The sequence below is a fragment of the Vombatus ursinus genome, unplaced genomic scaffold, assembly GCF_900497805.2.
Source record: "Vombatus ursinus unplaced genomic scaffold, bare-nosed wombat genome assembly UNPS02014802.1, whole genome shotgun sequence".
Classification (NCBI taxonomy): Eukaryota; Metazoa; Chordata; class Mammalia; order Diprotodontia; family Vombatidae; genus Vombatus; species Vombatus ursinus.
The window spans coordinates 23,332,810-23,349,036 of NW_020954580.1; the positions used below are offsets into that span (position 1 = coordinate 23,332,810).

The window sequence follows — 16,227 nt, forward strand, 5'->3', positions numbered from 1 at the left end:
GATAAGCAGTCTTTTAAAGAAGAAAAAGAAACCACAATAAGCTGGAAAAAAAAATTCACAATCACTAATAACTAGAAGAATGGAAATTAAAACAACCTCAAGGTTTAACATTTAACACCCAGCAAATTAGCAAAGACGCTAAAGGACAAGAAAAATCACTATTCAAGGTGCTGTGAGGAAACATTCATTACTGTTAGAACTATGAATTAATTTTAAAATTCTAGAAAACAACTTGGAATTATGAAAGAAAATTAAATTGTTCATACCCTCAGATGAAGGGATTCTACTACTAGGACTACATTCTATGGAAGTTAATGACGATAAGAAGAGACTTACAAGTAAGTAAAGTAAAAAAAAGTAAAAAAAGATCAGAGGTGTACTGTTTGTTACTAGAAAACTAACTAAAAACAAAGTCTGCCTAACAATGGTAATATTTGAAGAAATTAAGATATGTGGATGTAATGGAATATTACTGTACCCGTAAGTTATACTCAATTCAGAGAAATATGCAAACATTTGTATGAAGTAACAGGAAACAAAGAAGACAAAGTCAAAAGGTAACAAAATTCTGATAAATAAAATGGTCAATGTAATTCTTATTGCAACATTAAAATTAAAAGCGACACCCCTCCTTTCTGGTAACAACTGAAGAGCTAGCTCTTTTTTGGGGGGAATGTACTTTGTAAGTCTGTGTCAAACAAAATCATTAAATTTATTTTTAAAAGCAAAGAAAATTGTTTTCACTTAGTATCTTACGGAATTAAAGATAGTTAGTTCAATGGATTCCACAAGAGGAAAAAATACTTAATAAAAATTTTATACTTTGGAAAAGAATGTCTAACAATTAAAAAGGTTTGAGAGACACAGTTTCTGGGTCTGGGTAATTTAATAGTTCTGTTAATAAGACCAGTATGTTTATTAATAAAAGGATGGTCATTTGGCCCTCTCTCTTAGACCAAAGATCATCAGTGGCAGGCTCACAGTTTATATACCCTTCAAAGAGTAGGTGTTCCATGAGGGGCTGAGAGTGACATCATATCACCCTTGGACAGAGAGACTATCTCTATACCCAGACCACCCCCAACGTTGGGCAATTCTATTAAAAAAAGTATGCCCCATTCAAGCCTGAGCAGAACACAATAGCTACTCCACATAGGTGGGGTCTTGAACAAGAAAGTTAGTCCAGTCTCATTATCAGCATTGTCCTTCAAGAAATTGAACTTCATAAAAATCAGTACTTTAGAAAAAGAGGAGAACTCTGGATCTCCCCAAATCATTGGCTATTAACAATCATTTCTCTCAAATGAAATATTATTTTTTCTTATCATTCAAGAAAAAAATTAAAAGACAAACTAATTGGGTCAATTCAAAATAGTATTTGTTATCAAATACTTACGAGCATTCCTCAAAGACTTTCACCCTTTCACAGCCTTCAGGAGGTTCCCGTTTAAACATATAGCTGTTGTTAGGTTTTGGTGAGGTGGCATATTTGGGCAGAGGAGAGTTGTTCCCATTTTCTGAAAAGAACAAAATAGTGGAAAACTTACTAAAATACAAAGAAACACACAAAATATAGAATATTTAAAACAAGGAACTCACAGCATGCTATTTTAATAAAACTCTAAGAAATGTAGGAAATCCCTTTACCAAATCAGGTTTCTATGACAAAACTTAAGTCATTTCCCATCTTCCTATCCTTAATTCTTCTCTCAAGGATCTAATTTCAACAGTGTAAATCCTTTTATAAAGGGAAATGTGATGTAGTCAAAGGAACACTGAATTTGGAGTCAGAAAACTAGTGTTTTAATTCTGGCTTCGCAATTTATTATTTCTATGACCTTGGAAAAATCACTTTTCAGCTTCTACTGTTTATTTCTCAGCTTCAGTTTAGAGATCCTAGGATTTGCAGCTGGGAGGGAGGGAAGGAATCATCTTTCTCATTGCATAGATGAGAAATATCTAGTCAGAGAGAGGCTGACTTGCCCAAGGTCACAGAGGTAGTAGAGTCCAGAGCTGAATTCTGGAAGTCTGACTCCCAATCTCATCTGTAAGATTAGAGGGGAGGGCCATAAGATTTTTAAGTTCCTTCTAGCTCAGAAATCCTAAGACTTTATCTGTAAATACAGTGTGATAGTCTTAAAACGTAGGAGTCCCTATGACTATTTTAGCCTCTAAATTAGGAAGTATTCCTGAGTTACATTATATTTGAAGGAGAAGAGTCAGGGGATCAAATAGTAGTAAATTCAGTAGAGAATTCAAGAAACTCTCATTTTGGCTTTTCAAAGTCTGTCTTCTGGTTTTTTTAGCTTTCAGCTTGTTCTCTTTGTCCTTAATATGTCCCAATTGTTCTGTCTTATTTACCATTTATCTCTCTTAATTCTGGACCACTTACACATCTCTCTTTACGCTCACTTCCTGAATTCACGTACAATCTCTATTACCACCTGCATACAATCATTAAATCTCTACCTCCTACCCTAACTTCACACTTAAAGGTATAGTCTTTTTTTTTTTAAACCACAGTCCTATTTTATAGGAAAACCAATACATTGCTACTTTGATGTCTCTCTCCAGTACCCCAAACTTTTTAAAACTAAGCCCACCACCTTCTACTATGACCATGAATCAATAATGCTTTGTTGCTGTTCAGTTGTTTCACTCATGTCTGACTCTGTGACCCCATTTTGGGTTTTCTTAGCAAAGATACTGGAGTGGTTTGCCATTTTCTTCTCCAGATCATTTTTACGGATGAGGAAACTGAGGCAAACAGGGTTAAATGACTTGCCCAGGGTCACACAGCTAGTGTCTAAGGCCAGATTTGAACTCGGGTCTTCCTGACTCCAGGCCCAGTGCTTTATCCACTGTGCCACCTAGCTACCCACTGTGCGACAACAATAATGCTTAGTACTTTTTAATAAGCAGGTTCAATTTATAACTTTTAAAATTTATTTCATTCTTCTGACCTGTTCTCTTACCAAATCAAAATAAAGCCCCATCAAATCTACCTCTAAAAGATTGCTTATTTTTTTATTTCCAATCACCATAGGCCTTTATCTATGTTATGATACCCTCCTAGTGGGCCTCCCCCTATTTCTATCTCATCTAAGCTTCCCCCCCTATCCCCACCCCCATTAAATTATTACTCTATTCAATTATCTATAGTGGCTCTTGCCTCCAATACTTACTATTAACTCCTCAGTCTAACTTTCAAAGCCCTCCACCAAAACGTCCACCTTGTATCCCACCAAGCTCATTTCTCTACTCACCCATTTTGTAGCCACTGCTCCAGACAAGCTCTACGTCAATAATTTGTTTATTCCCATCTCTGCATTCCCTCTAACTCAAAGGTACTCACAACAGCTCATGAATATCCTCTACTAATTCATAGAGGGCTCACAAGCTGCACTGGTGGAAGGCATACTCACAGCATACCCATTAAATCATGGATCCTTAAAGGATTGAAACAACGAAGTTAGAGGTCACCTAAGTGTTCTAAAACAAGTTCTTGTTTGTACGTTTCATCTTCTCAGCTAGACTGTAAACTCTCTGAGGGAAAAAATTTTTTTCATTTCTTTTGTAGATATTATGTGACCCTACGGTGTTTAATATCATGCAACTCTTGCAACAGGCATTTCAAAAATGTCAGTGTCACCACTTTAGAACTTGAAGGGACCTTAGAAATCATGGTGGCGAACCCCTCTCATTTTATAGATGAGGACCCCCAATGCTCAGGAAAGTTAACTGACTTGCTCAAAGGGGTAAGCATCAGACCTAGTCTGTCTGGCTCCAAATCCAGCATTCTTTCCAAATCGGCCCCCTGCCTTCTGAGGCCTCTGAGTTCCAAAGGAGCCCCCATGCAGAGGAAGCAAAGACTCGGGGAGAGAACACCACCTGCTTGTTCATGTCTCAGCTTGGACTTCTGCACATAACGTGAAAGCTTACAAGTTCTAAATGGAGACAATGGTCAATATTGACAATACTGACAAAGGATATTTTAGAAGAGGCAGAGTTACTTTCAAGCCTGTACATACAGTACATGAAAGTAAGCCAACAACTTCTCGTGGACTGGAAATCCTTTGTAATTTGCATATCTACTGCTTAGGTTAAATGGTCACTTCTAAAAAGTAATAAACAATTTATTCTTTTAGATAGTTTAAAATAGTGGTGTCAAATATCAATAGAAATGGGGGCCACTAATCCTTATGAGAACCCCCAAGGGCTACATATTGATTTAGTTTTGAAGTGCAATATGGCTTACGTTTTATTATATTTTTATTTATTTTGCTAAATATTTTCCAATCATTTTCATCTGGTTTGGGCTGCCCTTGTGAATGTTGTGCGCCAAGTATCTGACACCTCCAATTTAAACTACTTCTTCTCCCCATCCTGTCTCCATGACTGGCTTGACTATTCCTCCTGGAATTAAAACGAATTCTGGATCTGATCATCAGATTTATCCCTCTACAGACCTCCTGACTAAGACGCTTTATTGAGCTATGATGTAGAGAAGGAGACAAATGACCTGTGCATAACAAAGCATTCAAAACTAAGAGGTTACGCTCCTAACACCTCACCGGTTAAGTTCACAGCTTATATCACCAATACCTAACTTTAAGCAAGTACATAGATTTGGGTTATAAGGATGGCTCTCTCTTTTACTGTCAGTGTAACCTCAGTTAGCAAGCAAATCATTTAACCTTTTTACTCTAGCTCCTCATCTGTAAAATGGGGTCAACACCATTTGCTCAGCCCTCAGGGCATTGTTGAGACAATCAAGTGGCTATGAGAACATACTGTAACTGTAAAGAGTTATACAAATATAAATTATCATTATGCAAAGATAAAAGGAAAACCCAGAAATAAAAGTATAACCAAATTCTTTTCAATTCGCTATATGAATAATGAGTATCTTAGTTCAAACACCTCAACGCTCTTAAATACATGCTAGAAAATGGAGTGCAAACTCTTACTAATATGATTAGCAATTAGGATTTAGACTGTAAGAGTTGGATAAACTAATAATAGCATTATTTCCTCAGGGCTATACCTTTATCTCTGGGATCAACAAGAAGGTCATCAGCAGAACAAGGGCTCTCTTCACTACCTTCATTTGAGATGGTAAGGAATGAAGTGGGGGACACAGATTGGGAGCGGCTGCTATTGTTACTTCCCCTGTCTGCTCCACCAGGTGTTTGGGTATCAATACTGCGCGTACTACTACTGCGCTGTACCAAGGGAGGAGGTGCACGATGACCATCTGGAATATCTTGTGGCTGTTGTAAATAAAAAACAAATTCTCCACTTAATTGTTGATTTGTAACTGTCCATTGTCAACCTTCTCAAAGCACACACCAAGGGTTTTTAAACTATTCCCTTTGCCCACCACCTAGGTTGTGAAACTCATATATCTATTACTTCCCTTCGTGTTCAACAGGCCTAATTAAAGGGAAAAAAGTCACGAACCAAAAATTTGCTTTTTTATAGTAGTACAGAGAAATAAGGACATGACGTGGTTTCAGAATCAAGGGGACCACGGGTCTGGTAGTGTTTTACCTGCTGTGATCCTTTCGCTTTCCCTCCCCAAGACACCCCTCTTCTTTTTAGGTCTCGTCAGAGGGAAGGGCAGGAGTGGGCAGACCTCACCCTCTCCAGAGAAGAGAAATTAGGAGTACTGAAGCCATCTGTCACCAGTATTGAAGAGACCTTTCAGAAGTAATCAATGTTTGCCCTCCCTCTCCCTAAGTGAGTCCGGAAGGAAGCCTCAGAGAGAAATAAACCAGATGTGACTGTATACACAGCATGGCTGATGGAAGAAGGTGGGATCTTACCTGCCTTAATGGAATGGAATTTGTTATTTCTTATTTGCAAAATCAGAGGCTGAGATTTCCTGTAAGACCAAGGCAGAAGTGTCCACCTCTCCCCAGTAAAGTTCAAACAGTGGGTGCTCTATCTCAACAGCTCAGGAACTCCGCAGAATGATAATTGTGCTACGCTAAGTGTATGACCCTTGGTTCTTTCCTTCCCTCCTCCTTCTCAGAGAACTAAGGAGATTTAGACGAACATGCTGAGACAATGAGTTGAAAATGAGCAACATTCAGATTGAATTTTACATGTGTGTTCTCAGATAAGGAAACCAATGGAGGTCAGCACTTCTCTGCAAATTAAAAAGTCTGAGAGAGTTGCCAAAAGTGCTCAGAGTTTAGCTAATGGCCTGGCCCAGGGCACACACAGCATGACTAGAACATAGGTTTCCTGGCCTTATGGCTGGCTTTCTTGCCATACTGTGTCTCACATGGTGGCATGTTTCAACAGAAAAAGAAATGACCTCTAGTCTGATCAGGTCACTCTGAACCAAGACCTACCACAGCCTAAAACCCTTAACTGATAACCAAATAGTAATGAATATGAAGGTTCATAATATGTAAAGTTTTAACTATCAAATACAATAGGTCAAAAAATTGAAAATTTGCCAGAATGGGCAGGTACATAGATAGCCCTTCTCAAAACTAGTAACTAGATATGAGTAGCAATTTAAATAATTTCTACACAAAAACCCAGACATCCCCTCTCCTCAAAAAAGCTAACTTGGTAGAGTGTAAAGAAATTAAAACAAAAAACAAAAAGCAAAACTGTGTTAAACTTAAAAGAGGCCTAAAATCTCTTTGCTATAGAAAGGCAAAGGCAAATTTTGTTTGAAAACTGCATTTTGTCTTAACAGAAAAGGAAGAAATGAGCTTACTTTCCCTTTTTTAATTTTCCAATTATGGATAATAAATTAAATGGGGAAAATATGAACGATGAGGCTTTCTATATAATTCAATTTAAACATTTATTACATACCCACTCCGTGGAAGGCACTGTTTTAAGCACTGGGAAATACCCAATCAATTGTGTAAATAAAATGTGTTAAGATTTTAAAGAACAGAATACTCACTATAAGCTGCTCTTCCTTTTCTCCAGTTTCTTTAATTATTATTTCAATTTCCTGGTTTAACCCTTCCACACTATTCCGGAACCGGGACCCTGTTGATTTGGTGATGGGAATCACTGGAATAAGTATACTCTTTGGAATAGGAGCCTGAAGAAAACACAAAAGAGGTTTAATGTGACATTTTAATTCTCTATTCAATTCAATAAACATCTATTAAGCACCTACTAAAAGTAAGGCCCTCAGCTAGGTGTTGGAAATACAAGGACAAAATGAATATATAATAAGCTTTGAACAGGCTTAATAATTACATATTTTATTTAAAAAAGCATCAAAGTTTATAGGTAAGAAACTATAGTCTGCTTTCTTAAATCTAAAATAGAAATGAAAATTGTAAAAATTAAAATTCAGGTTTTAATCCCCTAGGTGTGAGACAGATTCTTCAAAAGTTTATTTATCAAAATTTTTAAGGTATCTGGCTGTTTGAAATTTTCTTAAGAGTTTTTTTTCCCCTCAATTTCAGAAATCTTTTCCTGACTTCGACAGTTTGTGTCAGTTCTTTCTAGAGTACAATTTAAAAACACTTTAGCATCAGATTCTCTGTAGTAGAGAAGAGCAAAGGAAAATATTTCCAATGTCCACATACGGTAGTGAAACTGTAGCAATGACCACTTTTCTGTGACTTACTGTACATAATTGCTGCAGTTAGGTGGTGCAGTGGATAGAGCAACAGGCCTGAAGTCAGGAAGACCTCATACATTTAACAGCTGTGTGACTCTTGGCAAGTCACTTAACTCTGTTTGCCTCAGCTTCCTCAGCTGTAAAATGAGCTGGAGAAGGAAATGACAAACCACTCCAGTATCTCTGCCAAGAAATCTCCAAACGTGGTCATGCAGAGTTGGACATGACTAAAGCGTCTGAACAACAACAACACTGCAATGTTTTGGTTTTAAAAGGAAGTGATGCAAATCACTTCTTCCTTTTCCAAAGTCTATAGCTTGTGTGTGTGTGTGTGTGTGTGTGTGTGTGTGTGTTTTCAATCTTTAAAATTTTACTAGACCATATTAACTTTAAAAAGAATGTGACTGATTATGTATAACTACAGAGTATTATCAGCTTTCCTGATAAGATGGCCAAAACTAATATATAAAACATCTATTAGGAGACATATCTTCATAAGCTTCACATATTTAAGGCAATTGAGGAACACAGATAAGGATGGTCATTTTGCAAATCTCTTGGCCTTATTGAAGGACTTTATTCATAAGGGACTGTGCTTCTTTTAGGTTTTCCCCACTACCTTAATGTAGTACCTGACACATAATAGATATTTAATAAACAACTACTGATTCATTTATATCATTAAACAGGATGTACATCATCATACTTTGTGTTACACAGATGGCCACAGAACATTCTTTTCAAAAGTCTCCTAGCCTCCGTTTATGGGAAGGGACAAGCTTAGCAAAATTGACTAGCATTAAAGTGAAACTGGTTTCAGGAATTTGTTAATGAATCAGCCTTAGTGACAACTCTGAAATAACTTCTAAATTATAGATTATTTGTGTGTACATGCATATGAACATAAAGAAGTTAGTCTAAAGGACCCTTAAGTAGTTAAGAGATTGGGTAATACACAGTTTTTGTATTTATCAAGTGACAGTTATCCTCAGCTAAAATGGGGGACACAGTTAACCCAGCCTTACAAAGTTCTCTCCTTCCCCACTGCACAAAGCAGAACTTCGATGGCAGATGAAAGAGATAAAAGAAGAGGATCTTCTCCTGGCTCCTTAACCCTGACCTCAATTTTAGTAAAGTCGAGACTGTTATTTAGAAAGGAAAGGGGTAGACTGGAGAGCTCTATAATAATATATAGGTCTATAATATAATAATAAGCATCTATAATACAGCTATGTAATCTATGTCATCCTCTTCAACAAACCACAGAACTACAGCTGTTCCAGAAGAGGTGAAAAAGTAGTCTAAAGAATGTAGGTGCCTACTGACTAAGAGCGGACAGATGATTCACTTTTACAAAAACGAAGGTCATGACTAATTAAGGTAGGCATGCAATAATAATTACAAATATGGAAAGGGCACATTAAATTTTGGCACCAGATGAAAAGAGCTATTGGTTTCAAGTTGGTATGAAGTCTCATTTGAGAAACGAACTAAGGCACTTGTAGCTACAGAACCACAAGCTGTAAACAGTACTCTAGGGGAGAGGTAGCAGCAAAAGCAATGGTAGTAATTGGAAACTTTGTTATAGAACCCCAACTTACAAGTCTTCTAGACATAAGAATTTGCACATAATCTTGTAACAATTCCAACAAAAGTTTTTTAATTTTTTAACATTTTAATACTAAAATACTTCCTTGAATAGCTATGGTTACATAAACAATACTCAGCAACCTATCTAATTAGAACCTGTTTAAACAGTAAGCACGGCCAAGTGTTAAACATTCTTATGAATTACTGTTCCAGCTCTAAATGCACTTTCTAAGTGACTACCAGTCACTTCTTGGTACAGTGATGCCTCCCTACTTCTTTACTAATGACAGTGACCTTTCAGCTAGATAAATTCTCTAGAATCCCTAACCTATTGTTTTATAGTTCTTCTCAAGTGCAGTTTACCCGATGCCAAATATTTCCCAACTGGTTTTTCTCTAGCTTTAGGGGGAAAAAACCTTATGTCTAGCCAACATTTCAATCAGCTCTACTAGATATAAATAAAAAAAAGAAATTTAGTTAATCAATAGTAAGCATCTATCTTGAACATATCATATCTGACTGTGAAGGAGAATTAAGACATAGTTTCTGCCTTCAACAAGGTTACAATTAAGGAAAGAAAATAAGATATGCTATTTATCAAATAAAAATAAAGATTTTGCTAGAGGGAGAAGGAATAGATTTTTTTAAGTTTTATGAAAGCACAAGCAACGGACACTAATAAAGACCTCTTTTCTGCAAAATGAGGGGGCATCTGAGGCATCCTACATGCATATCCTATGCTCCAAATGTTACTTGCCTGAGATTTATAATAAAAACGAAAACAAACAAAAAAACACCTTGTATAATTAACAGAAGAGCTTTAAATAGCTAAAATTTCTGGCTATCCAGCCAGGCTCTGGGGTAATGTCTTGGTTACCTTAACTATGGCAAAATACCTTTATTACTTTAGGGAACTACTGAAAGCAAAGCTGAAAGTCACTATCACTGATATAAATTTGAAGTTAGAATTAACATTTGTCCTGACTGCATACATTCCATGGTTCTGAAAAATAGTTCAGTCTATTAAATACCAGGGTTATTACTAACTTGACCAAAACTTATCAGTAACTAACTTGGCTTACAACTGTCCATTTCTGCATGAAGTTAATTAAAATGATTTTCTGGACTTTGTTGGAATTAAACATATACCAGTACATATTTCTAAAAAGTTAATGGTTAACACACTTCATCATTTATTAATAAAAAATTCACATATCACACAGATGCACTTCTGTTTGTGGAACTCTCTGATCAAACAACAATGCCCCTTAGACTAGATGACATTTAAAATTACTTCCTTAAGGCTAATTATTGTCACTAACACAAATATACTATGTGCATAAAATATGAAAAATTGAATCCATATCAAAATGTCTTATGTCTGCCTGTCTATCTATACATAAACTCAAGATGAATGGGATGTCTCGACTAATTTTTCTAGGATTAACTGGGAGTCAAATAGGAAAACTTGTTTCATTTTTTGTTGAAAAACTTTTTAAAAGGTATTATCTCTTTACCTTTCTTAGTATAATGTAATGAACACAGCTATATCTTTGACTATTTTGAATCTTAGAATGCCTCAAGTTAATGATTCAAAACACCAATTTTTATTTGCAAAGTACCTTAAAAACATAAGGTAAAATATATTAGGATGAATCTCTATTGATCCTTGGTTAAATAGCCAGAAGTTATGGCATATGTTTTTTAACTCCAGAATAAATTCCTGATAACCCTTTTTTTGTCTTGTTTCATTATTCTAAAAAGTAGGACACTTAAAACAAATTCTAGCCAATTAAAGGTTCTGGTTAATACTATAAAATTAATTATGGCCAAAAATCAACAATTTTTTTTTTTTTTAGTTTTTTTGGCAATTGGGGTTAAGTGACCTGCCCAGGGTCACACAGCTAGTAAGTGTCAAGTATATGGTCTGAGGCCGGATTTGAATTCAGGTCCTCCTGATTTCAGAGCCGGTGCTCTATCCACTGCGCCACCTACCTGCCCCAAAATCAACACATTGTAATAAAGAAATTAGTCAACTAGTCCACATTACTCAGAAACTGAATTGAATCCTGTAAAGAACAAATATTCACCTGGGAAACAAGACTGTAGTCTCACATGATTCAGGAGAAGTAAAGAAAATGTTTAACTTAGGCAGAGAATGTGGAGTGTATCAATGTTAGAGGTAAAGAAGGAAAAACTCAAGAAACAACTTGGAGGAGAGAGAGGGAGAAGGAAATTGATGAGAATTGTCAAAAGGATAACAAATTGACTGTTTTTAAAGGTTAAAGATATGGCAAAGGCTCTATCTAAATGGAACCTCATCTATCCTAAGGACTTGGAAAGCAGTGTGGTATAATGTAGCTAGATTTGGAGTCTTAGGACAATAACTTAAAACTGTCTCAAATCCCTATGGACTTCAGTTCTGTAGTCTGAGAAATGACTTCTGTCCCTTTTAGCTCTACCTCTATGGTCGTACAACTTTACACCTAGTGCCTCTCCCCAAATCTAAGCCACCTTTCCTATAATTCTTACCTACAAAGATCAATACTGTCTGTGTGCTCATTCCTAACACAGTTCTCCTTTGGTCTTGGCTGGCTCTAGCAAAAGCTTAAAACTACAAGGAAAACAATTGCTATTACCTAGCGAGAGAGCTTGGCAAAACAAAAGAATTAAAATTAGGGTGTCTCCAGTTACTGCCCAGTGGCAGCTGATAGTAAAGAATTCTGCCAGCACCTATACAGACTCTGGGTACAGTAACGGGAACCAAAGCCCAGACAAAGAACTGAGAAAATTTCTGGTCAGTTCCACCCTCGGGACAGGGCTTCTTTCAAACTACAACAACCAGATAATTGCCTGATTATGCCTTCTTTCTTTCAAAAGATGCTAACAAACACAAAGAACAAGCAACATCCGCATCGTCTACCCTGATTTTGTTTCAAGCAATTTTCAGCCCTCAAGTGAGGAATGATGTATACAGCAGGGATGATTTTCCTGCATTATTCCCCCCCCCTTTTTTATTAATTTATTTTGATTTATCAACAATCACTTCCATAAGTTTTTGAGTTTTAAATTTTTCTTCCCCTCCTTCCCCACCTCCCTCCCCAAGATGGCACACAATCTGATATAGGTTATATATATACACATATATATGCATACACACACACACATACACACACACACACACTCCTATTAAACATATTTTCACATTAGTGATGTTGTAAGTAAGAATTAGAATAGGAGGAACCACCAGAAAGAGGAAACAAAACACAACAGAAAAAAAAAAATAGCAAATAGTATGCTCTGATCTGCATTCAAACTCCATAGTTCTTTTTTTTTTAATGTGGATAGCATTTTCCATCATGAAGTTTTTGGAGATGTCTTAGATCCTTGTATTGCTGAAAGGGCCTGCATTATTTTCTTGAAGTATGAGTGCCTTTTCGGGACATTGCTGATGAAGAAAGTTGTTTTTTTTTCCCCTATTACAAACTTGAAAGGTTTTTAAAAAAAATAATACAAATGAATCATAGGATTTCATGAGGAATAACAACCCAAAAAAGTACCTGAGATGCTTTATCATAATATCAATAGATTTAAAAAGTAACATTATTCCTATACTTTTGTTGATGGAATAGCAGCACTAGGTCACTTCACTCCTAGGAAATCTTCATAGATGTGGCCTTCTATCCTTGGAAAGGAATGCCCCAATGACAGTCATCTTTCTGGCAAGAGTCCTTATGCACTCACTCTTTGTGGAGTCTGTCAAAGATGAAGGCAAGCAACTAAAAGTCCTCATGCAAAAACAAGAAGAGTAGAAGTCTCCTCTCTTATGATTGCCAATTGCTCTAAAAACTGCGTTTTTTAAAAAAAAAGGTTAATTATTTTGTCATCTACTTTTATTTACTGTTCTAATTTTATTATGACTGCATTTATGGCTGATGGAAATAGAATCTCAAAAATCACATTTAAAGAATTAAAGTCTAAATGTTCAATAGTGTAGTACTTTTTGCTTAAAAAAAAAAAAATCCCACCATGAATACCCCTATTTACCTACTGACATTTACACAACATGCTTTTGCCTAAGCAATGATGGTATTTCCCTCCCAAGATCAGTGATTACAATGTAGGAAGATCTCCTCCTCATCACTGCCAAAATACAGACCAACAACTATTTGGTTACTCACAATCTTACTCTCCTGCATCACCAAGAGGCTAGGTGACTTTCCCACATTCACACAAACATTATGGATCAGAGCAGTACTTGAAGTCAGATCTTCCCCAACTCAGAGGCCAATTTTACCTACCACAACACAGACACCAGCATCTGTGTGGTTTCTACACAGTAGGACCACCAAACACATCAGTAAATCCAGTTGAAAAGAAAAACAACCCAGCAAATGGTTTGGATAATTTTTAACTGACAAAAATGTCTTTAGATTTTTCAACTGATTGATATGCTATCTCAAACTCTGTTTATCCTCTAGAACGCCAACACTGTCAATACCATTTACAGATCACATGATTACATGTCACATGATATAGATATGACAAATGGTGGGATTCTTCTTTGAGAATAGGGTGGTATATGTGGAAGGAAAAACCAAAAGAAAAATTATTCAAGCAAACATGTAAAAAAAAATTGTATATATAGCCATGTAACCAGGAAATATCAGTAAAAGAATATGAGTGTGTCTATTGATGGACAGAAAACCTAGCAAAGTCAATAGCACAATGTGTAAATGATACTAGACACAAGTTTAAAATTTTTTAGAATCCACCCTAGAATTCCATTAGTTGATACTCAAACATCTTATCCAATTGAATATTCCCTGCAAATAACTGTGCAACTCTGGTTTGTACCCTCTTCCATAAGTACACCACAGATTCACCTAGTGTAGATTTCCTGGCTTTCTCCAGATCAATGGATCCCTCGGGCTATCCACCAGAAATCCTCCTCCCTTAGCACAGGGAGGGATCAATCTTAGGACCTCTTTTCCTAACTGACTAAAGATCTGATAAGATCCTTCCCCTCCCTTCCCCCCTTTAAAGTTTCTCATTGTTCTTCATTGTGGTCTGCTCAAACCTAGCACATGGTTCTTTCCTGCCTTGCATAATATTCATTTTCAAATCTTTGGAGACTGTCCATGGCTTAGAGCCATACCATACCTGTTGAACAGTAGTATTTGAAAAAACAACAAAATCCTTCTGGGAGAACTGCAGGGTCATTGAAGGAGTATGCAAATTCTTTGAGGAAATCTAAACTGTTCTTTCCACATTCTATTTAATTCTGCTTAATTCTAGGCCAACTCACTGCCTGTTTTTATCATCTGTTCCAGATACACATACAGAAGGACAGAATCTATGGGTTGTCCACTGAAGTGTATGTAATGATTTGGGCAATAGACACTCTTCATCCACTTGAGAGTTTTCCTATGTGAATGATCCAGCCAGGCTTTTGAGTGATTGTGTATTGGATCTCTTCCAGGAGGCTCTGCAATATTTCCATGGCTTGACATAATTGGTATGATGTCATCTTTAGGAGGGGAACAACAGGAAGACTTCATTATCATTTGATGAAGGGACTCCTTTATCAAATTGGATTTTCCAAAAGACTCACAAGCTCCTTCACAGTAGGGGCTGTTTTTCTTTTTGACCCTAGGTGCTTATCTATTGTCTGGCACACAAAGGCTAAACAAATGTCTGGTAAGTGATTGTTCCCTATTATAACAGCAAACCTCTTGCAAACATACATCTCACACAATATTCTTGATCAGAGAGTCTTGAACAAAGTTACAAAGGTTGTAACATCTTTCAAGGGATTTGAAATGATTGACATATGAGACATTTTTTTTTTGAAAGCGGTCTTGAGAAGTTTTTTCCTCTACAAAATTAAATGCTTTTTAAAATAAATAACAGGCAAGATGAGATCTTGTATTCTGTACCGTTTTCCATCCACTAATTAGTGATGAAGATTAGGTGCACTGATGAATATTGCTTTTTAAAGTTTGACTATTACCTACTAACATGCTCCACAAAGTACTACTCTGACACCACACTGGGCTGCCGTGGTGATTTTGGATTCTCAAAACCCAAGCAGAGTGTAAGTTCTGGAAAGTTCTACCATGCTTGAAAGGCCTCCCAATGGCAAACCAAGTCTGTTTTCTGAGGGCCAATCTAACTATAGAAAGGTTCAGTCCAGTGGCAACCCATAAAAACAAACAAACAAACCTATAAAGCAACTCTTATCCCTGTGAAAGCCCCTTTCACTTCTTCAGTGATGGTAGAAAAGGTATTCTGTTAAGAATCAAAGTTAAGACCATTCCTCAATTTTAATTTGACTGTCAGTTCCCTAAATGAGAGTGGACATACTACTGAAGGTACTGAATCTTACCAATCTCGATATTCTTGGTAAAAATGAAACAAGAAGGAAGAAAGCAGTTGCAGTTATAAGAATGGCTTATGGGTATTCCTCGAAGCAGTTACAAGATTTGGTATTATTGTAGGACCAAAGGCAACAAGAAATAGTACTTCATGAGAAATTACATTATCTCATTTATGCAAATTATCTGCTATAAAATCTCCATGAAAATAATTTCAGTTTATGTGCCATTTGACCAATGTCACCTACAGGGTGGGCAAGATGAACCACATAAAGCAGCAAGCACCAGGTAAGTCAAACAATCCCATGCCATCACCTCAATCACCACCTCTGCTGATGGAGACGATTCATGACCCTAAAGCCAAGAACCCTGGGAAGAGCAAGACCTGCCAAGCTATTCATTGGCTGTGCCTCCAACCTAGCCCCATATTCATTACAGAATAAAGGAAAGAGGCCCACTCTCCACACCAGTACCAACACCAACTGCTATGAAAATTAAGAACCCAAGCAACAGCTCCCAGACCACTGAGCCTTGTTTCCAGCTCAGTCTCCAGTCACGGTCCCAAGAAACTGACCTTGACAAGTGCTTCGGCAAGTGCCGTAGTCCCCATTTCCTTCAGCAAACACAGTTACTTGAGACCCAGGAAAAAAA

The 16,227-nt window shown here is 36.7% G+C and overlaps 1 protein-coding gene across 2 annotated transcripts in view; it reads right to left on the minus strand.

The window, feature by feature from the left end:
• FAM117B (family with sequence similarity 117 member B) overlaps positions 1–16,227 on the minus strand; it is a 107,621-nt gene that overhangs the window by 14,813 nt on the left and 76,581 nt on the right. For both annotated transcript variants that reach the window (XM_027873759.1, XM_027873758.1), the window contains 3 exons: positions 6,935–7,078; positions 5,048–5,273; positions 1,397–1,517 (listed from right to left, as the gene is read on the minus strand). In XM_027873759.1, the coding sequence (XP_027729560.1) occupies positions 1,397–1,517; positions 5,048–5,273; positions 6,935–7,078 (491 nt within the window). The remainder of the gene's footprint in view (positions 1–1,396; positions 1,518–5,047; positions 5,274–6,934; positions 7,079–16,227) is intronic.